Below are 23179 nucleotides of genomic sequence, written 5' to 3' on the forward strand. Positions count from 1 at the left end.
ACATCTGAAGAAAATGGGCTTGTGGCAGGCTCCTGAATATCCAGAAGATTGTTGTAGATCATGGAGCATATTATGTTGTTTTTAATTATGTATATTTTATTGTTACCTAGTACCCACCTAGATAATAGGTGGGCTAGAGATAAGAGAAATAAATAAATAGGGACTACTAAGTTTCACAGGAAGTTATGGGGGTGAGGGGGAATTTGACCAATGTAGTCTTGTGATTAAAACAGAATTGTTCATTCTCACTTCTACCATTCAGAGAAAAGTGGCTGGGCTAATTGCTCATCTGCAAAATTAAATATACACATTGTACTTCAAAAATTGTGTCAAACCAAATAACAATGTAACAGTCCGTCGATGTTGAACAAGCATGCTATCTGTATGGACCTTTATAAGTTTGAGAAGATAACATTTACCTTCATAGGGCACAAATTTTTATTTCAGACTAAATGGGCACCCTTCCCAGATGGTGTTCTTTACTCTGCTTTAATTTTTTGATACTCATTCTGGCATGCAGCTGGTACACTTTTTTACTTGCTGTATAGTGTGTTTACTTTTATCTCAGGGACATGTCTTTGACCATTTGAGCTGTTTTCTTAACTGAGGGGTCCTTTTACCAAGCTGTGGGAAAAAGGGCCTTGTGCTAATGGCAGGGGCCATTTTTCCCGCGCACTAGGTCCCTTTTTACTGGTGTGGGTAAAAAGACCCCAGACACACATGGCCACGCGGTAAGAGAACACTTACCATGTGGCCATGTGACGGGGAGCCCTTATCGCCACCCATTGAGGTGGCGATAAGGGCTCCCGTGCTAACCGGGCAGCATGTGGCGATGCCTGATTACTGCCGGAGACCAAAAAAAGTTTGTGTATAGGAGAGATGCCACTCAGGCAGAAAAACCTTGTCAAGTTCAATTGTGCATTACACTCACATCAATAACGGTGATCATTATCATAATATTTCACTACAAATACTTATCCACCAGGACAATCATTCAAAGGATAACATCCTTTATGATAGCCAAATTGAAAGGTGTCTCAAGTGAATCCAAACAGAATCTCTGTTTCGTTTGAATACTGCATCAGCGGGGTACTGCTTCTCTCTCTCTGGTGAATGATGGTATATGCTATGTGATATATCCTCATGGATTAGCATCTAAAAGGCACTTGCAATAAGGCAAGTTACAGACGAGATTGAGGGCAAGCATCAGAACCTGCAAAAGGCTGCTGGCTTGTTTAGTGTGGAGGTATAGGGAACATCTGAGCTCGTTATGGTCCAAAGAAAGGAGGAATTATCCGTTATCCCAACCAGGTCTTATTATGCTATCATAGAGCCTGGTATCTTGCCAGTGTCACATTCTGAGGAGTGAAATGGGGACAGCAACCACTGGAGGATTAAGGAGCTTTTGTGCCTTAATCCCTCCAGTGGACATCTGCTCAATTAGAGCACCCCTCTGTAACTGGTCTTGCCAAGTACCAGGTCTAAACAACAATGCCCATATTTTTAGACATGGACGTCCCTTCCCCTTCAGTGATCATAGTTAATGACAATAGTTTCCCCCCCCCCCTAGTCCTACCCATAAGACACCCAGACCACTCCCCCTTGCCATATGTACTGCAGTATTAGATGTCCATATCCTGGCTTTATATAATCAGGATCTGGTTATCCATACACTATGGACATATAAATGCCAGTTTTTTAGACATCCAAAACAAGAATAGAGCTTCTAAAATAACCACCGTAGTCAACAAGATCAGTTTGGTTGAAGAGAGGTATATTTGCATTAGTTTCAGAAGTCTGGAACCATGGAATTCAAACACGCGTGGGATAAACATAAAGGAATCCTGTTCAGAAGGAATGGATCCTAAGGAGCTTAGCCGAGATTGGGTGGCAGAGCCAGCCAGTGGCGGGAGGCGAGGATAGTGCTGGGCAGACTTATACAGTCTGTGCCAGAGCCAGTGGTGGGAGGCGGGGCTGGTGGTTGGGAGGTGGGGATAGTGCTGGGCAGACTTATACGGTCTGTGCCCTGAAGAGGACAGGTACAAATCAAAGTAGGGTATACACAAAAAGTAGCACATATGAGTTTGTCTTGTTGGGCAGACTGGATGGACCATGCAGGTCTTTTTCTGCCATCATTTCATGTCATTTACTATGTCATTGAGAATTGTATTGCTTGCTACAAGCCAGGAGAAAACATAATGGTTGACAAGAAGGTTTTTCCTACTATAACAGGGTGTTCATTTATCCAATCGATGGCGAGTAAACCTGTAAATTTGAATCAAATTCTGGCTTACAGCAGATGCAGAAACCAAGTACCTTTTGAACAGCTTCCGATGCCTAGGTAAAGATGATCACTGAACTACACACATTGTTCTTAAGCTGCTATATCCTTTTTTGAACAAGGGAAAAATGTTACTTCTGACAATTTTTTTTTACTTCAGTGAAACTAGCTGAGAAGTTGAAGATCAAGAGTACAAGCATCTTGGAAACAGTGAAATGGGTCACAAAGACCGGTACCACCACAGGCATAAAATGCGAGTGCATCTCTGTGACACCATGGTGATGAAGAATGAAAACTGTTTACCTTGTTTACCAAGAAAAGGTAAACAAACATGTTTTGTTACTGAGTGCCTTCCATCCAAATGTCCATACTCGAACTGACAGAAAACATTTGAGACAGTAGTTTTTACAAGATAAAATTGAGGGTTGACACTTTGGATCGAATGGCTTGAAAGTATTCCATGAAACCAGGATGATGCAAATGGCCACTCCCAGTTGTCCACAATGTCCTTGATCTGGTTGCAATCAAAGCAAGTGTTGTACAATATTGCTACTGGCAAGAAGATAAGTTAACGTGATTTTATCCTTCAGTTATGCTTTGGAGCTTTGACTGCATCACATTTGGACAAAGTGCATAGGCTGGAGGCACCTGTTGACCAAGAAAAGCCTTGGGGGGGGGGGGGGGGGGCGGGGGTTGGCTGAAAACTATGCAAGTGCCAGATTGCGTTTACAGTGGAAAATGTGGAAGTCTGTGGAGCCTACAAAACCACCTAGGGCCTTGTTTACTAAGGCTGGTTAGCGTTTTTAGCATGTGCTTAAAATCAGCATGCACTGATGCTAGAGACACCCATATGGTGTCTCTAGCATTAGTGTGTGCTAAAAAAGTTAGTGCACCTATAGCGCTGCTTAGTAAATAGGGCCCCATATGGGAGAAGTGCACCAAAAAAGTTGAGAAATGCTGTCTGTGTGGATTGCAAATCATTATTTATTGAAAATAACTAAATCACAAAACAGCAATATCATCATAAAATCCACAACACCCAAATAAACCCCTTTACATAATACCCTTAGTCTCTTGGTCACAACTGAATCCTTCTCCTTCTTCAAGACTTGTCTCAAATACAGTCTATTAAATTTTTTTCAGAACTCCAAAGAGGATAATACTTATCTGTTGATGTAGAATTACAGTTTCCTGATGGATTCTGGAAATGAAAAAGAAATTCCTCTAATCCAAAGAAATGTGCTGCTTCTAAAGGACTCTCATAGTTGTCTAAGGGAACTATCTCAATGTTTCAACTTGTGCTTAACCACAAAACAGTCATCCCTTTGAATAAAATATAGTTGTAGGTTCGAACTCCATTTAATATCAATCCCTTGTCGACTAGCTGAAAGCTAGTAAATTTCTAGCATTCCATAGCGAAAACCTGTTCACAATGCAATGATATAGCGTTTTTTGTGATTTAGTTATTTTCAATAAATAGTAGTTTATTTCAAGGGCCCTTTACTAAGGTGCACTGAAAAATGGCCTGCGCTGGTGTAGACGCATGTATTGGATGCGTGCAGGTCCATTTTTCAGCACACCTGCAAAAAAGGCTTTTTTTTGCCGAAAATGTATGTGCGGCAAAATAAAAATCAGCATGCATCCATTTTGGGATTGAGACGTTAACGCCACCCATTGACTAGTAGTAAGGTCTCACGTGTTAACCGGGCGGTAATCAGCACGTGTACACTGCCGATTACTGCTCAGTTAGCGCCATGCGGTACAAAATAGAAATTTGAATTACTGCCTGGGGCACATGGTAGCAGGGCGGTAGTTCTAATTTGGCATGCGTTGTATGCGCGTAGGTTCCTACGTGTCTTAGTAAAATGGCCCCTCAGTTTTTTACTTTCATTTGTTCAATTATTCATATTATTATTTTCCCCAATTTCCATAACTGTTTAAAAGTAAATTAATGAGTTACGAGTGAACATTACATTTTTTAAATTTTAAAATACAGTATTTGCTTATAATTCTGCTCAGTGGCTGCAAAGTTACATGTCCTATTTTTACAAAAGAAACAATTTTAAATTAGGATCAAAATGACCCCGTCAGTCATTTTAGGCATGGAAAATAATTGATAGCTGTAGTGATAAAAACCAATTGCTCTGGATAAAACAGTGCTTTACTTACACAAATTGGCTTTATAATATCTATCTGCTCATTAAGTAGGTAAATGTACGCCATGAGTGGAGTTATTCTTGAAGAAGGGGATGGGGAGGATTTGCATTTACATGAAAATGTGAGATATGTGTATATTAACTCTGAAATGCTGTATGTGCTAAAGAGCGGATATAAATGTGTGCACATAGTTTCCCTGGAGTAATGTTCAAGGTGGAAGCACATGCACAGTTTTGTTTTGAAACTTTGGCCAATACAGAGAAAAAAGCAGATATGGGGTCAATCTGCACAGAGTGGCAGTTTCAACCGTGACCATCTTACTGGACAGACTAGACAGCTCATTTCAACCTTTATCTGCTGTTATCTGCCATGCGTCTTGCATTGGATTTATTTGTGAAGTATTCTTCCTCTGGGTTGCATTCGTTTATCTGCCATGTTACATGCATACTTTTAAAGTATGGAGACAGTTATGAAATGAGCTCTTCAGAGCAAAAGTGGGCCATGTCCACTTTTTGCAGTTCTAAGCAGAACTTTAGAAAAATGTAGATTGCTGACAGATTAAAGCCAATTCAGGCATTGCTTGTTCTTTTTCTGAAATTTTGTAATAAGGAAAGCACCTAAAATATCTTGTGATTTTTCTAAATGCAAAGATAAAGTTCTGCTTAGAAACACAAAAAGTGGATGGTCTGCTTTTGCTCGGAAGGGCTCAAATTACTCCATATGTTTCTGTATAGAACGGAATACATCTGGTATGCACCAAACAAATGAGTAATAAACAACTAATAAACATCCATATGCCATTTGAGATCTCATGTCAGTCAAAATAAGAACAGATTGAAGACAGAGTGCTGAGCAGCGGATTGTGCTCAGGGAACCTTGCTGGGGACACCTGACTTTGGAGGGATGCAGGAGGAAGATCTGCATGGGAAGGTCTCACCCTCTCTGGTAATGTCATCTGCCTACTGCCAACTATTTAATCAAGCCTGAGAAGGGCAAGAGCACCTGAAGTTGGAGCACTGGAGTTCTAAAGTGATTTAAGGAACACCAAACCTTTCTTTGGAGGTCAAAACCATACAAAAGTCTTGTAGGATTTTCAATGAAGTCCTTATCTTGCACGTTGATTCTTGTATGAAATTATCCATCCACATTCTACTGGATAATAGCGAAATTAATCTAGGATGATCTTGGAATAACTGATCTTAATCAAAGTGGCAATTTCACAACTGAATTACTGTAGTTATTTTGATTGCGATTAGTACCAGCTTAAATATACATGCAGTTAATTTTGGACTGAACTGTAGCAGCTTGTATTTGTCCCCAGTGTGATGATACTTAATATTTAGATTAGATTAACTGAAGGTGAGTTATACTCAGGTACTATTCCTAGTGAGCACAAAAACATGGTAAAACTACTCCAGAAATACAGCAGTCTGTGATAATAATATTACTATTCTTTTTCATCCTTGTCCTACCACCACATCGTTCAGGTAACTATTACCTACTCTTTTATCTTCCATATGTTTTCTTCTTGCCACTTACTTTATATATTTTTAAGACAAGGAAATCTGTATACATACCGTATAACTAATATGAGTCATGCACTTTATTTTTGTTTCATTTTATTGGTTTTCAGTCAGGGCTGGATTTGATTTGTGGATGCCCTTGCTCAGATCCTCCTCTCTCCCAATGTTCCCGGCTGCTTTGCTGCTGTCTTGTAGCGTAAGATCAGCCAGCACTAGAGAAGCATTTCCACAAAGAAAATTCAGCACAGGGTCTTCCAGCTCTTGTGTGCTGAGCAGCTCTGTGGCACTCAGTCTCATCCCTTACATGGGCTTGCTGTCTCCCTGGAAATCTATGCCGGGTATGGGATACCACAGGGCCTTGACAGCATGAGGGTTGGCAGGTCCTGTGCTGAAATTCCTATGTGGTGATACTGCAGTGATGCTAGCCAACCCTACTGTGCAGAATTGTATTATCAAGGCTGGTCTTAGGCTGGGGCGACAAGGGCGGTTGCATAGGGCCCCCGCATCTCTGCCACATCTGTCCTCCTGTCTCGGAACACCTCCCTGCTCCGTACCTTAATGTGCATTCACATTTCAGTAGAGAGCATTCATATCCCGTCAGCTGCCGAGCCCAGAGCCTCCTCGCTGCTGCGTCCTGCCCCCTTTTGATGTCACTTCCTGCTTCCGCAAGGGTGGGATGAAAATTGCTGCTGCTGTCTGCCGCTCTCTACTGAAACGTGGTGAATTCACATCAAGGTACAGGCTGAGGTGGGGTTCTGAGAGCTCTAAACCTCCTCTGATAAATTATGGCTTATGGTGGGGGGAAGGGCACAGGGGGCCCCACTGAACTGGTCTGTACAGGGCCCCACAATTGCTAAGACTGGCCCTGAGTGTTACATCCAGATACAGGCATAGTGGCGGCAGTGCTTCAATGCCTATTTAAAATATGGCACTGGAGGCAGTTGCCTATGTTGTCTATGCCTAAATGCTGGCCTACTATTTTGTACAGCACTATGTACTATATACACTGTTAATATTACACACAAAAACTATAGGAAATGAGTTCAAAAATGACAATGATAATTTCCTCAGATCTGCGTACCTGTACTTCAGAAGTTGGTTATAATAGCAGCATCCAAAATAGGAGGAAAACACGACCATTCAGTCAAAAGTATACTTTTATTTACAAAGTAGAGCGGAAATGCCCAATTAATTTTATAGCATCCAGCAATTCATTTCTTTTGTAAAAGTATATAAATATGTACATGGATTTCTATAAAGTTAATATTATAAACTGCGATAATTACAATAAACGTTCACCATTTTCATGTCCTATGCAAACAGCCATCTGTAGAACTTTAAATACTGGTTTCAAGTATCCCCTATAAAACTGCTATACGTTACAAAAATACTGAGGAGAAAAAGATCTCTGCTGTAGACAAAGCTAACATTTTAAAATACACTAATGTGTCCCTGTAGCAAAGTCCACCACAATAAAATACTGTCATCATCATTTCCCCCTTCTCCCACCCTGTGACTTCAAAGCAAATAGAAAATTCTTGACATTATTACATGAATTCCCTCTGTTTGAATTATAGTGCTTCTATGTATTTATACCTATTATGTATATAGAGGAATATAGAATCTGCCAAAAAATGTGGATTTAATATTTAGTGGCAAAATAACAAACCCTCCCCCCCCCCCACACACACTATTTTGGGCAAATTATATTTGAGGGGGACTCAAGGTGAAGTATACTATCAGAAGAGTAAAACTTCACCTCATTTACTGACTTCCCTTCATATATTTGTCTTTAAACTGATGAGCATGATAGAGACAGTCTGATATAACAGAGAGGTTATACATACAAAAACTGACAGGGGGAGCTATGCTCAGAAGAGTTTTACCATACAGACAAAATGGGAAAAAATTCTTTTGAAAACAGAGCCCAGAAATAATCATTAGAAAAGGAACAAATGCCACCTCCACCCCATCTTCTTCCCCATTTTACTTTCCTGTTAAATAAAAAAGCACAGTGAATGCTAGTTGTTTTTCTGCTTTTCTTCAGCTTGGAGACGTTTTAGCACGTACAGGATTACTTGATAGCAGAAAATATATTGTTCCTATAAGGATAAAAACAACAAAACAAACTTAAAGGCAAAGGTAAAGTGGTATGGATTTGACATACTGTCTTTCTGTGGTACAATCAAAGCACATTTTACACACCCACACACACACACACACACATATATATATATATATATATATATATATATACACCACTTAACCCTCTGTTGACTCAGGTACAAACTTAAATTGTGAGCCCTCCTGGGACAGAAAAATATCCAGAGTACCTGAATGTAACTCACCTTGAGCTACTACTGAAAAAGGTGTGAGCAAAATCTAAATAAGTAAATAAATAAATAAATGACATTCCTTACAGGACAAACATATTTATTTATTTATTTGTTGCATTTGTATCCTACATTTTCCCATCTATTTGCAGGCTCAATGTGGCTTACATAGTACCGTGATGGCGAAAGCCATTTCCGGTGTCAGAAATACAGAGTGGTTTTAGAATAAACTGGAACTTGTTCTAAAATATATAGTCCCTGTAGGGAGAGAAAACCAGAACACAAATGGTCACTTTAATATGGGTGTGAATCAGCCTGGGATCAAACAATCTTCTTTCTAATCTTTCTCAGCTTCTGTATATCAGGGGATGATTGGGCAACCTCAGTCTACAAGGATCATAAACCAAATTTCAAGGTATTCCCCATGAATATAATGAAGATACTTACTTGTATCAGGTATTCTCCAAGGACAGCAGGCTCCATATTCTTACGTGTGGGTCGTCATCCACGACGGCCCAGGAGACCGGAACTTTTCTTTAGAAAAAACTAGAAGTTTGTAGAGTGCTCGCCACGCGGGCCCGAGCGCACCGCGCATGCTGCTTCCTGCCCGCGACGTCAGTGTGACTGAACTAGTTATATAGAAAGCAAAGGAGATAAAAGCAGACAACTCCAACGGGGAGGAGGGAGGGTTGTAAGAATATGGAGCCTGCTGTCCTCGGAGAATACCTGCTACAGGTAAGTATCTTCATTTTCTCCCAGGCTCCCTCAAAACAATGAACATTGGTCAATTGGGCCTCACAACGGCGAGGACATAACTGAGATTGACTGAAAACAAACACAACTAAGTGAGAGTGCAGCCTGGAACAGAACATAAATGGGCCTAGGAGGGTGGAGTTGGATTCTAAACCCCAAACAGATTCTGCAGCACCGACTGCCCAAAACAACTATCGCGTCGGGTATCCTGATGAAGGAAGTAGTGAGATGTGAATGTGTGGACTGATGACCACGTTGCAGCCTTGCAAATCTCTTCAATGGAGGCTGACTTCAAGTGAGCCACTGACGCAGCCATGGCTCTAACATTGTGAGCCGTGACATGGCCCTCCAAAGTCAGCCTAGCTTGGGTATAAGTGAAGGAAATGCAATCTGCTAGCCAATTGGAAACGGTGCGTTTTCTGATGGCAACTCCCATCCTGTTGGGATCAAAAGAAACAAACAGCTGGGCGGATTGTCTGATGGGCTTTGTCTGCTCCACGTAAAAGGCCAATGTTCTCTTACAGTCTAAGGTGTGCAACCTGTCCTCACCAGGGCGGGTATGTGGGCGGGGAAAAAATGTTGGCAAGATGATTGACTGGTTTAGATGGAACTCTGACACCACCTTCGGCAAGAACTTAGGATGAGTGCGGAGAACTACTCTGTTATGATGGAATTTAATATATGGAGCAAGGACTATCAGGGCCTGGAGCTCACTGACTCTATGAGCTGAAGTAACAGCCACCAAGAAAATGACCTTCCAGGTCAAGTACTTCAGATGGCAGGAATTCAGTGGCTCAAAAGGAGGTTTCATCAGCTGGTTGAGAACGACATTGAGATCCCATGACACTGGTGGAGGTTTGACAGGGGGCTTTGACAAAAGCAAACCTCTCATCAAGCGAACTACTAAAGGCTGTCCAGAGATAGGCTGACCTTCCACACGTTGATGATAAGCACTGACTGCACTAAGATGAACTCTTACCGAATTAAGACCAGACTCTGATAAGTGCAGAAGGTATTCAAGCAGGGACCGTTTAGGAGAAGAAAAATGATCTAGGGCCTTGCTGTCACACCAAACGGCAAACCTCCTCCATTTAAAAGAATAACTCCTTTTCGTGGAATCTTTCCTGGAAGCAAGCAAGACTCGGGAGACACCCTCTGAAAGGCCTAAAGAGGCAACATCTAAAGTTCTCAACATCCAGGCCGTGACAGCCAGACACTGGAGGTTGGGATGTAGAAGCGACCCCTCGTTCTGAGGGTCGGAAAACACTCCAATCTCCACCGTTCTTCGGAGGACAAGTCCAGAAGAAGAGGAAACCAGATCTGAAGGGGCCAGAAAGCTGCTATCAGAATCATGGTTCCTCGATCTTGCCTGAGTTTCAGCAGAGTCTTCCCTACTAGAGGTATGGGCCCTACTAGAGGTATGGGAAAATACGCATATAGAAGGCCTGCCCCCCAATGTAGGAGAAAAGCATCTGATGCGAGTCTGTCTTGGGCCTGAAGCCTGGAACAGAATTGAGGGACCTTGTGATTGGTCTGAGTGGCAAAAAGATCCACCGAGGGGGTGCCCCACGCTCGGAAGATCTTGCGGACAACGTCCATGTTCAGTGACCACTTGTGAGGTTGCATTATCTTGCTCAACCTGTCGGCCAGACTGTTTACGCCTGCCAGATACGTGGCTTGAAGAAACATGCTGTGCTGGCGCACCCAAAGCCACATCCTGACGGCTTCCTGACACAGAGGGCGAGATCCGGTGCCCCCTGCTTGTTGGTGTAATACATCGCAACCTGGTTGTCTGTCTGAATTAGGATAATTTGATTGGACATCTAGTCTCTGAAAGCCTTTAGAGCATTCCAGATTGCTCATAATTCCAGGAGGTTGATCTGAAGACGTGTTTCCTGAAAAGAACAAACTCCTTGAGTGCGAAGCCCATCTACATGAGCTCCCCACCCCAGGAGGGATGCATCCGTCGTCAGCACTTTTTGTGGCTGAGGAATTTGGAATGGATGTCCCAAGGTCAGATTGGAGCGAATGGTCCACCACTGTAGGGAATTGCAAAAATCGGTGGAAAGATGGATGACATCCTCTAGATCCCCTGTAGCCTGACACCACTGGGAAGCTAGGGTCCATTGAGCTGATCTCATATGTAACCTTTATACCTGTCAGGAAATCTAGGCTGCCCCAATTTGACTGACTGTACATTTGTCCTTTAGATTGTAAGCTCCTTGAGCAGGGACTGTCCTTCTATGTTAAATTGTACAGCGCTGCGTAACCCTAGTAGCGCTTTAGAAATGTCAAGTAGTAGTAGTAGTAGAAGACGTGCCATGGGAGGCACATGAACTGTGGAGGCCATGTGGCCCAGAAGCCTCAACATCTGCCGAGCTGTGATCTATTGAGATGTTCGAGCTAAGGCCAGAAGATTGTCTGCCCTTGCCTGGGGAAGATAAGCTCAAGACATCCTTGTGTCCAACAGAGCTCCTATGAATTCCAACTTCTGTACTGGAATCAGGTGGGACTTGGGATAATTTATGACAAACCCCAGCAGCTCGAGCAGTTGAGTAGTAATCTGCATGGATCATAGAACTCCTGCCTCTGAGGTGTTTTTTACCAGCCAATCGTTGAGATAAGGGAACACATGCACTCCCAGTCTGCCAACCGATGCTGCAACAACTGCCAAACACTTTGTAAAGACCCTGGGCGCAGATGCTAGACCAAAGGGTAGTACACAGTACTGAAATGCTGAGTTCCCAGTCGATTTGGGAGCACCGAGATGTGTGTGTAGGCGTCTTTTAAGTCTAGAGAGCATAGCCAATCGTTTTCCTGAATCATGGGAAGAAGAGTGCCCAGGGAAAGCATCCTGAACTTTTCTCGGACTAGGAATTTGTTCAGGGCCCTTAGGTCTAGGATGGGACGCATCCCCCCTGTTTTCTTTTGCATAAGGAAGTACCTGGAATAGAATCCCAGCCCTTCTTCCCCTGGTGGAACGGGTTCGACCGCATTGGCCTTTAGAAGGGTGGAGAGTTCCTCTGCAAGTACCTGCTTGTGCTGGGAGCTGAAGGATTGAGCTCCCGGCGGGCAATTTGGAGGTTTTGATTCCAGATTGAGAGTGTATCCTAACCAGACTATTTGAAGAACCCACCTGTCGGAGGTTATAAGAGGCCACCTTTGGTGAAAAAATATCAACCTCCCCCCAACAGGTAGATCGTCCGGCATGGATACTTTTATAAGTACATAAGTAATGCCACACTGGGAAAAACCAAGGGTCCATCGATCCCCGCATCCTGTCCACGACAGCGGCTAATCCAGGCCAAGGGCACCTGGCAAGCTTCCCAAACGTACAAACATTCTATACACGTTATTCCTGGAATTGTGGATATTTCCACGGCTATGCTGCTCTGGAGCCAGTCAAAAGCCCATCTATGCTGCTCTGGAGCCAGTCAAAAACCCATCCCTTGCTTTTGCTGGGGAGCCGGAGGGGCCTTAGGTGCATGCCGCTGACGAGAGCGAGCCTGCTGGAAGCGAGCTTGAACAGGCTGTCGAAAGGTAGGAGTGTACCTACGACTATTATAGGAATAGGGAGCACTCCTTCTCCCTCCAAAAATCCTCCTAGTGGATGAGGTAGTAGCAGAAGGCGGGAGAGAGAATCCATTGCATCATGATACTTCTTGAGGGTATCAACCATATCCTCAACCTTCTCTCCAAAAAGATTATCCCCCAAGCAAGGAACATCCGCCATTCGCTGCTGGGTCTTCTGATCCAGGTCCAAGAACGCAGCCAGGAGAGTCTGCACATCACGATACCCTGAGCAGCTACTTGGGCTGCGGCATCAAAAGTGTTGTAAGCCCCCCTGGCCAGGAATTTGCAACACGCCTTCTGCTGCCTGACAACCTGGTGAAAAGGTTCAGCAAGCTCCGGAGGAAGAGCTTCCACTAAACTGGACAGTTGCTTAACCGAGTTCCGTAAGTGAATGCTGGTGAACAGCTGGTATGTTTGAATCCTGGCGGCGAGCATTCCAGCCTGATACATACGCCTCCCAAAAGAATCCAAGGTCCTAGACTCTCTGCCCAGGGGCTCCAAGGCATAGTCTCTAGTACTCTTGGCTCTTCTGAGAGCAGAGTCCACCATCATAGAATTGTGAGGAAGTTGGGCCTTCACCATCACAGGCTCACCATGGACTCTGTACTGAGACTCGGACTTCTTGTTGACAACTGAATTAGAGAGAGGGCAAGACCAATTCCGCAACATCACATCCCTGATTGTATTGTGCAGGGGGGCTGTTGCAACCTCTGCAGGCGGAGAAGGATAATCCAGGACCTCAAACATCTCAGCCCTGGGCTCCTCCACAGCCTCCATTTCCCGCACAAAAGATGAAAAAGTAAGACTCTCAGGTGGAGATTGTCTAACTTCAATAGGCGGAGTAGGATCAGAAGGAAGCCCCTGGGAGTCTTCTTCAGAAAAATACCTGGGGTTTTCTTCCTCTCCCCATGAGTGCTCCTCTTCGGTATCGGACAGAAGCTCTCGAAGAGCAGCCCAAACCCGAGCCTGTCTCAACTTCGAGGATCGACGTCCTCGTGGGGGATGTCGAGAAGTCGACCCCTGCCTGGACTGCGGCGAAGCTTCCTCCACCGACGTCGAGGGAGAGTCAACCCCGGTGGCAACCAGCTCCGATACCGCAAGTGGTACTGAGGGCGGGGACCTCCTCACAGGAGATGGGCCAGACGCCGTCTCAGCAGTAGGTACAGGAGGCACAAGCACGCCCGGTACCGAAGCAGATGGACGGAGCAGTCCTTCCAGAATTTCTGGAAGAATGGCCCGGAGATGCTCATCGAGACCTGCCATCGAAAAAGGCTGTGGGGCCGGTGCAGGAGTCGGAGACAGAATCTGAGGGGGTCGAGAGCCGGTACCAGGCTGCCGGACAACCGATGCATCTGCACCTCTTGAATGGAGGGTGAGCAGTCCTCCCGGCGTTGACGCTTCTCGGGTGCCAACTCCCTCGGCTCCCCGGAGCTCTCAGTACCTTGTCTGGAAGGAGATCGATGGCGATGCTTCTTATCCTTCGCTCGACACCCGTCATCGACACTCCTCTGTACCGATGAGAACGTGGAATCCTCATGCCTCCTCGGGTCCGGGTCCGACAACAGTCGGTCCCGGGGGGCCTGCATAGCAGTAGGCCTCGAGACGGGTGGAGACCCACTCGATGCCTCGCTGCTCCCAGCTCTAAGTGGTCTCTCGGCAGCCATTAACTGAACTCTCGATGCTGCTTCCCTCGACGTCAACGCCGCCGACCTCTGTACCGATCTCGATGCAGACGTTGAAGGACCGGACCAATCCGGAAAAAGCCGCTCGTGCTGAGCCTCTCAAGCTACCTGGGTCCTCTTTTTCATCAACTTGCACAGCTTACAAGCAGCCGGAAGATGATCGGGCCCAAGACACTGAAGGCACCACGCGTGGAGGTCGGTACTCGAGATGGTCCGGTTGCAGCAAGTACAGCGTTTGAAGCCACTGGGAGTCCTCGATGACATGGGCAGAAAAATAGCGTCCTCGAAATTAAACGGCTCGATTGAGCCAAAGGAAAGGACACAATAAAAAAAAGGGGGAAAAAACGCGGCCGCAAACGGAAAAAGAAAGGAAACTTTCAAGCTGGAAGAAAAAACTAGAAAATAGAGGAAAAGTAACTTTTTTTTAAAAATTCTGAACGAGAAAAGAATAAAAAAAGAAGAAAAGGGGCGCGTAAAACGCAAAAAGCACGGTCTCCTGAGCTAAACGAAGGAGAGCAGCTGAAAACCAACTCTCCTCAAGCGTGGAAGAAAAGAAACTAGTTCAGTCACGCTCACGTCGTGGCCGGGAAGCGGCTTGCGCATGCGTGGTGCGCTCAGGCCCGCGCGGGCGAGCACTCTACAAACTTCTAGTTTTTTTCTAAAGAAAAGTTCAGGTCTCCTGGGCCATCATGGATGACGACCCACACGTAAGAATATGGAGCCTGCTTGTCCTCGGAGAAGTATTGGATAGATATGCAAATCCACTGTTACAGTATGTTACACTTCAAAATGCATATCACTGGGGCAAAGTTAATGAAAACAACAACAACAACCCCCCCCCCCACAGAAAATGGCAGCAGATAAAGTCCATGTGGCCTATCCAGTCTACCCATCCATATCATATACTAGCCTCTAATACCCCTTTCTTTTCCTTTAGAGATCCTCTCTGTGCTTGTCCTATGCTTTTTTGAATTCAGATACAGTTTATCTCTACCACTTCTACTACCAAGCCATTCACCACATTCACCACTCTTTTCATAAAGAAGTATTTACTTAGATTACTCCAAAGTCTATCCCTTTCAAGTCCATCCTATGCCCATCGTTCCAGAATTTCCTTTCAATTGAAAGAGGTCAGCTCCTGTGCATTTATGGTTCGGTGTGGAGTATCCTTGAAGGATACTATTGAAACAGGATCTTTAGGGAATCCCAAAAGAGAGGTTTCAATAATGGTGAAAAAAAGCCGGGAGTGTTTAATGGGAGAACAGAGTAAAGGATGCAAATTATCACCGTCGGCTTCAAAGCAGCCTGTAGGTGCAAGGGAAAAAACATAACTTGACGTGTCTGTATACAAATGCTAGAAGCCTAAAAAATAAGATGAGAGAGTTGGAGTATATAGTACTAAATGAAGAGGTGGATATAATATGCATCTCAGAGACTTGGTGGTAGGAGGACAATCAATGGGACAGTGTTATCAGGGTACAAATTATATTGCAATGTTAGAGTAAATCAAATTGGAGGGGGGAGGGGGGTTGAGCTATATGTTAAAGAGGGAATTGAGTCAAACAAAATAAATATTCTACATAAAACAGATAGCAGATTCCTTGTGGACTGAAATTCCATGTGTGAAGAGAAAGAGTATACTAGTAGGGCTGTACTATCATCCACCAGGACAGAAAGAACAGACAGATGAAGAAATGTTTACAGAAATTAGGAAAGCTGGCAAATTGGGCAACATTATAATAGGTAATTTCAATTACTCCAATATTGACTGGATAAATGTTACATCAGGGAGCACTAGGGAGGTAAAATGTTTAGATGTATTGAATGACTGCTTCTTGGAGCAACAGGTCTAAGAACTGACAAGAGGTGGAGCTATTTTAGATGTAGTCCTTAGTGGAATGCAGGGCATGGTATGAGAGGTAACGGTGTTGAATCCTCTGGGAACAGTGATTACAACATGATCAAATCTAAGCTATCTGGAGTGAAGTCACTAAGGAAATCTACTATAGCAGCATTTATTTTTTGAAAGGGTGACTACGACAAAATGAGTTAACTGGTTAAAAAGAAGCTAAAAGGGTCAGCTGCAAAGGTCAGGACTTTAAATCAGGTGTGGATGTTGTTTAAAAATACCATCGTGGAAGTCCAGACTACATATATTCTATGTATTAACAAAAGTAGAAAGAAGAGCAAATGACAGCCAGCATGGTAAGGTGAAGTGAAAGAGGCTATTAGCGCCTAAAGTGCATGGAAAAAGAATCTGAAAGAAGAAAAAAGAAGCAACATAAGCACAGTCAAGTTAGATGCAAAGCATTGATAAAGAAGTCTACAAAAGAATATGAACAGAAGTTGCCACAGAGACAAAAAAAAATCATAGTAACACCTTTTTCAGGTACATCAGAAGCAGAAAGCCTTTGATGGAATCCATGGGTCCATTAGATCATGAAGGAGCAAAAGGAGCACTCAGGGAGGACAAGGCCATAGCGGAGAGATTGAATGAATTCTTTGCTTCTGTCTTTACAGAAATTTACAGAAGAAGATGTAAGAGATCTATCTGTACCAGAAATAGTTTTCATGGGTGACGATGCGGAGGAACTGAAAGAAATCTCTGTAAACCTGGAAGACGTACTGAGCTAAATCGACAAGTTAAAGAGTGATAAATCATCTGGGCCGGATGGTATACACCCCAGGGTACTGAAAGAACTCAAACATGAAATTGATGATCTGTTGTTAGCTATCTGTAACCTGTCATTAAAATCGTCAACAGTACCTGAAGATTGGAGGGTGGTCTATTTTTAAAAAAGGTTCCAGGGGTGATCCAGGAAATTACAGACCGATATGCCTGACTTCAGTACTGGGCAAAGTAGTGGAAACTACTATAAAGAATAAAGTTATAGAATACATAGGCAAACATGGTTTAATGGGACAGAATCAGCATAGGTTCAGCCAAGGGAAGTCTTGCCTCACCAATTTGCTTCATTTCTTTGAAGGCATAAATAAACATGTGGATAAAAGTGAGCCAGTTGATGTAGTGTATCTAGATTTTCAGAAAGCTAGTCATAAAGATCCTCATGAGAGCCTCCTGAGAAAATTAAAAAGTCATGGGATAGTCCTTCTGTGGATTAGTTATTGGACAGACAGAGAGTAGGGGTACATGGCCATTTTTCTCAATAGAGGAGGGTGAATAGTGGAGGCCTGCGGGGACTTGTTTGGGATAATGCGGGACATAAATGTCACAAATAAATAAATAAACTGGATGCTAGCAGTTATTAGAAAAGGGATGCAAAATAAGACCAAGAATATTATACCTCTGTATCGCTCCATGGTGCATCCTCACCTTGAATATTGCATTCAATTCTGATCGCCATACCTCAAAGGAGATATAGCGGAATTAGAAAAGGCTTAAAGAAGAGCGAGTTTAAAGGGGGTCTGGACAGATTCCTGAAGGAAAAGTCCATTGATCGTTATTAAATTTTGGGTTTTTGCCAGGTTCTTGGGGCCTGGATTGGCCGCTGTCAGAGACAGAGTGCTGGGCTTGATGGACCTTTGGTCTTTTCCCAGCGTGGCAGTGCTTATGCTTATGTACTTATGACCAAAATGATTGGGTCTCACTTCTAGAGTTCACAGTAAAATGCACAGTGAGTTCACAGTTAAGTGCACAGTGAGTACGGAATGTGAACAATAGCAGTGCCTAGTTTATTTTACTTAGTTGCTTTATTTGTACTGTCTACTATGTAACCTAGGCCTTCCAAGCATGTTTACCTTGTTCTGGTTGTTTTCCCTTGCTGTGTGAATAATTTTTTTGGTTTTTATCATCTTTTTTTAAATTTGTAAACTATTGGGACATTCAAATACTGATAGGCAGTGTATCAAATAAATAAATGTTAAAGTGAAAGTAGTGTTAATCTTTGTGTAGTCAAAAAGGAAGATATACAATCAGTGAAAACTTTTAAACACCGATATATATGATGCCACAGATTTCTCATTAGCATGAGATCTCAGTAACCACAAATACATACCTCTGTCTGAACCATCCCATGCCGTTGAAGCCTCATTGTGCGCACCAAGTCTGAGATGTCAAACTGCAAAATTAAACAAAAAACACAAATCTTAACTACAGGTATGCTGAATTTGAGAAAAACGTTTTTGTAGATATCTGGCTTAGACTTTGGAATACATAACTACACGATTTCCACACAAGCCCATAACTCTTCCAGAAATCTGACTGTGGCATTTTGTATTTTCATGCCCTGCTGCTATTGGAACCAATTATTTCTTTATGGCTAGTTCTCTCACATAGTGAATTTCATCCACATGGTGCTTGAACTCTCACTCTGGTCTTATAGTCTCAAGTCTAGTGAGACTGTAAGACCAGCACAGTAGCTTGGGCACAGAGTGGCACAAGCTCAAAGAGAATCACACAATGGCAAACTAGCAGTGGCATCCACTACCACAGCCAACAAGATGAGAGACACAGGTAACTGGATGAAGTCTGAGGGAGGGGGAAGAGGGGCATTGCTGGCTAGGGAATATGGATGGCTGATTAGGTGGGGTGTAGGGGGGTGGCTAACTTGGGGGGTAAGCGAAAACTGGTTGAGCAGTTGAAAGGGAAAGGGGGGGATAAGAGGGGAAAACAGACATAGCTATTGGTTGGGGGATGGGGAGGCGGGGTATGAAGATACTGCCACTTAGATGACAGAAGTGACTTGACTTAGTAAGATCCTAAAGGAACATAAGAACAAAGTGATGCCCTCCTCTGTACCTTTTCTAATTCGGCTATACCTTTTTTGAGATGCGATCACTATTTTTATACTGACGTTCCAGACTACATAATTTAACTGTAGCAATTTTTCTGAGTATAACCAGTGTTCGGAGAGTTTTTATTTTTCTAATATAGAGCCTAGGAATATAAGTTGTGCTCTTTTTTCCCTTCGGCAACTGCCTGAACAGAGCTTCGAGTCAGGTAACCTCCCTGTCTTGTTCTCTGTTAAGAGTTCTGAGGGAGTCATCCCTTTTTGGTACCTTCAAAGAGAAGCCATCTCATCCTTCGCCTCAAGCAGCACACTATCTTGAGCTGCCCTGGTGACCAGCTACTGTACCACTGAAAATCTGGCGTGGCATGCTCACTGTGATTTAATTGGGCAGGAGCTTCTCTTAGCCAGTTAAATTGTTCTGAATATCTACCCATTAGTTTATGCAGAATGGACTAGGTTTACCCAGAAACCAGGAAAGCGAAGATACTTACCTGTAGCAGGTATTCTCCAAGGCCAGCAGGCTTCATATTCTCACAAGTGGGTGATGCCGATCCACGTCACCCCATCTGGCATTTGCCATAGTAAAAAAGAGAACTTTGTAGAGTATGAGCCGTGCATGCATGAGTGCCTTCCCACCTGTCACGTGAATGTAGTGTCCTCAGTTTAATACTAAAGTAAAAATAACCAAGGAGACAACTACAAGGGAAGGTGGGAGGGATTCTGAGAATATGAAGCCTGCTGCTTTCTCCGAGGACAAGAAGGCTTCTACAGTGGTGGAAATAAGTATTTGATCCCTTGCTGATTTTGTAAGTTTGCCCACTGACAAAGACATGAGCAGCCCATAATTGAAGGGTAGGTTATTGGTAACAGTGAGAGATAGCACATCACAAATTAAATCCGGAAAATCACATTGTGGAAAGTATATGAATTTATTTGCATTCTGCAGAGGGAAATAAGTATTTGATCCCTCTGGCAAACAAGACCTAATACTTGGTGGCAAAACCCTTGTTGGCAAGCACAGCGGTCAGACGTCTTCTGTAGTTGATGATGAGGTTTGCACACATGTCAGGAGAAATTTTGGTCCACTCCTCTTTGCAGATCATCTCTAAATCATTAAGAGTTCTGGGCTGTCGCTTGGCAACTCGCAGCTTCAGCTCCCTCCATAAGTTTTCAGTGGGATTAAGGTCTGGTGACTGGCTAGGCCACTCCATGACCCTAATGTGCTTCTTCCTGAGCCACTCCTTTGTTGCCTTGGCTGTATGTTTTGGGTCATTGTTGTGCTGGAAGACCCAGCCACGACCCATTTTTAAGGCCCTGGCGGAGGGAAGGAGGTTGTCACTCAGAATTGTACGGTACATGGCCCCATCCATTCTCCCATTGATGCGGTGAAGTAGTCCTGTGCCCTTAGCAGAGAAACACCCCCAAAACATAACATTTCCACCTCCATGCTTGACAGTGGGGACGGTGTTCTTTGGGTCATAGGCAGCATTTCTCTTCCTCCAAACACGGCGAGTTGAGTTCATGCCAAAGAGCTCAATTTTTGTCTCATCTGACCACAGCACCTTCTCCCAATCACTCTCGGCATCATCCAGGTGTTCACTGGCAAACTTCAGACGGGCCGTCACATGTGCCTTCCGGAGCAGGGGGACCTTGCGGGCACTGCAGGATTGCAATCCGTTATGTCGTAATGTGTTACCAATGGTTTTCGTGGTGACAGTGGTCCCAGCTGCCTTGAGATCATTGACAAGTTCCCCCCTTGTAGTTGTAGGCTGATTTCTAACCTTCCTCATGATCAAGGATACCCCACGAGGTGAGATTTTGCGTGGAGCCCCAGATCTTTGTCGATTGACAGTCATTTTGTACTTCTTCCATTTTCTTACTATGGCACCAACAGTTGTCTCCTTCTCGCCCAGCGTCTTACTGATGGTTTTGTAGCCCATTCCAGCCTTGTGCAGGTGTATGATCTTGTCCCTGACATCCTTAGACAGCTCCTTGCTCTTGGCCATTTTGTAGAGGTTAGAGTCTGACTGATTCACTGAGTCTGTGGACAGGTGTCTTTCATACAGGTGACCATTGCCGACAGCTGTCTGTCATGCTGGTCTGTAGGGGCCAGATCTCTTACTGGTTGGTGGGGGATCAAATACTTATTTCCCTCTGCAGAATGCAAATAAATTCATATACTTTCCACAATGTGATTTTCCGGATTTAATTTGTGATGTGCTATCTCTCACTGTTACCAATAACCTACCCTTCAATTATGGGCTGCTCATGTCTTTGTCAGTAGGCAAACTTACAAAATCAGCAAGGGATCAAATATTTATTTCCACCACTGTATCTTCTCACAAGTGGGGAATCCCTAGCATCCAGGCTCACCGAAAACAACAAACATTGGTCAATTAGGACTCACAATGGCGAGGACATGACACAGATTAACCTGAAACCATATACAATCTGAATGAGAGTGCAGCCTGGAACAGAATAAAATGGGCCTAGGAGGGTGGAGTTGAATTCTAGACCCCAAACAGATTCTGCAACACTGTCTGCCCAAACCGATTGTCATATCAGGTATCCTGCTCAAGGCAGTAGTGTGATGTGAATGTGTGGACTGAAGACAGTCTTGAAAATTTCTTCAGTGGAGGCTGACCCCAAATAGGCTACCGATGCGGCCATGGCTTTGACATTATGAGCCGTGACGTGACCCTCGAAAGCCAGCCCAGCCTGGGCATGTGAAGGAACTGCAATCTGCTAGAAATGGTGCGCTTCCCAATGGTGACCACCATCTTGTTGGGATCAAAAGAAACAAAATGCTGGGTGGACTGTCTGTAGGGCTTCGTCAGCTCCATGTAAAAGGCCAACGCGCTCTTGCAGTCAAAGGTGTGCAAGCTGCTTTCGCCAGGATGGGCACGAGGTCAGAGAAAGAATGCTGGCAGATAATCAACTGATTCAGATGGAACTCTTGACACCAGCTTTGGCAGGAATCTAGGGTGCATGTGGAGGACTACTCTATTTTGATGAAAATTAGTATAAGGTGCATCCACCACTAAGGCCTGAAGCTCACTGACCCTACGAGCTGAAGTAACAGCCACCAAGAAAACAACCTTCCAGGTCAAGTACTTCAGATGGCAGGAATTCAGTGGCTCAAAAGGAGTTTTCATCAGCTGGGTGAGAACGATGTTGAGATCCCATGACACTGGTGGAGGTTTGACAGGGGGCTTTGACAAAAGCAAACCTCTCATGAAGCGAAAAGCTAAAGGCTGTCCACAGATAGGCTTACCTCCTACACGCTGATGATAAGCACTAATTGCACTAAGGTGAACCCTTACGGAGTTGGTCTTGAGACCAAACTCTAAGTGTAGAAGGTATTCAAGCAGGGTCTGTGTAAGAAAGAGGGAATCTATTGCCTTGCTGTCACACCAGACAGCAAACCTCCTCCATTTAAAAGAACAACACCTCTTAGTGGAATCTTTCCTGGAAGCCAGCAAGACTTGGAAGACACCCTCCGAAAGACCCAAGGAAGCAAATTCTAAGCTCTCAACATCCAAGCTGCAAGAGCCAGAGAATGGAGGTTGGAATGTAGAAGCGACCACTCGTTCTGAGTGATGAGGGTCGGAAAACACTCTAATCTTCACGGTTCTTTGGAGGACAATTCCAGAAGAAGAGGGTACTATATCTGCTGCGGCCAGTATGGCGCGATCAGAATCATGGTTCCACAATCTTGCTTGAGTTTCAACAAAGTCTTTCCCACTAGAGGTATTGGAAGATACGCATAGAGAAGGCCTGTCCCCCAATCTAGAAAGAAGGCATCTGACGCTAGCCTGCCATGGGCCTAAAGCCTGGAACAGAACTGAGGGACCTTGTGGTTGATCTGAATGGTAAAAAGATCAATCAAGGAGGTGCCCCACACTCAGATGATCTTGTGTGCTACACCCATATTAGAGACCACTCATGTGGTTGCATTATCCTGCTCAGCCTGTCAGCCAGTTGTTTACACTCGCCAGATAAGTGGCTTGGAGAAACATGCCATGTCGGCGAGCCCAATGCCATAACTGGACGACTTCCTGACACAAAGGGCGAGATCCAGTGCCCCCCCGCTTGTTGGTGAAATACCTTGCAACCTGATTGTCTG

General features: G+C 44.2%; 1 protein-coding gene across 2 annotated transcripts in view; it reads right to left on the bottom strand.

The window, feature by feature from the left end:
- Positions 1-7124: 7124 nt before the first annotated feature.
- LOC115458821 (tyrosine-protein phosphatase non-receptor type 13-like) overlaps positions 7125-23179 on the bottom strand; it is a 90191-nt gene continuing 74136 nt past the window's right edge. For both annotated transcript variants that reach the window (XM_030188633.1, XM_030188635.1), the window contains exons 10-11: positions 18319-18381; positions 7125-8063 (exon numbers count right to left, since the gene is read on the bottom strand). In XM_030188633.1, the coding sequence (XP_030044493.1) occupies positions 7983-8063; positions 18319-18381 (144 nt within the window). In that variant the 3' untranslated portion in view covers positions 7125-7982. The remainder of the gene's footprint in view (positions 8064-18318; positions 18382-23179) is intronic.

Source organism: Microcaecilia unicolor, unplaced genomic scaffold, assembly GCF_901765095.1.
Source record: "Microcaecilia unicolor unplaced genomic scaffold, aMicUni1.1, whole genome shotgun sequence".
In the NCBI taxonomy this organism is placed as follows: domain Eukaryota; kingdom Metazoa; phylum Chordata; class Amphibia; order Gymnophiona; family Siphonopidae; genus Microcaecilia; species Microcaecilia unicolor.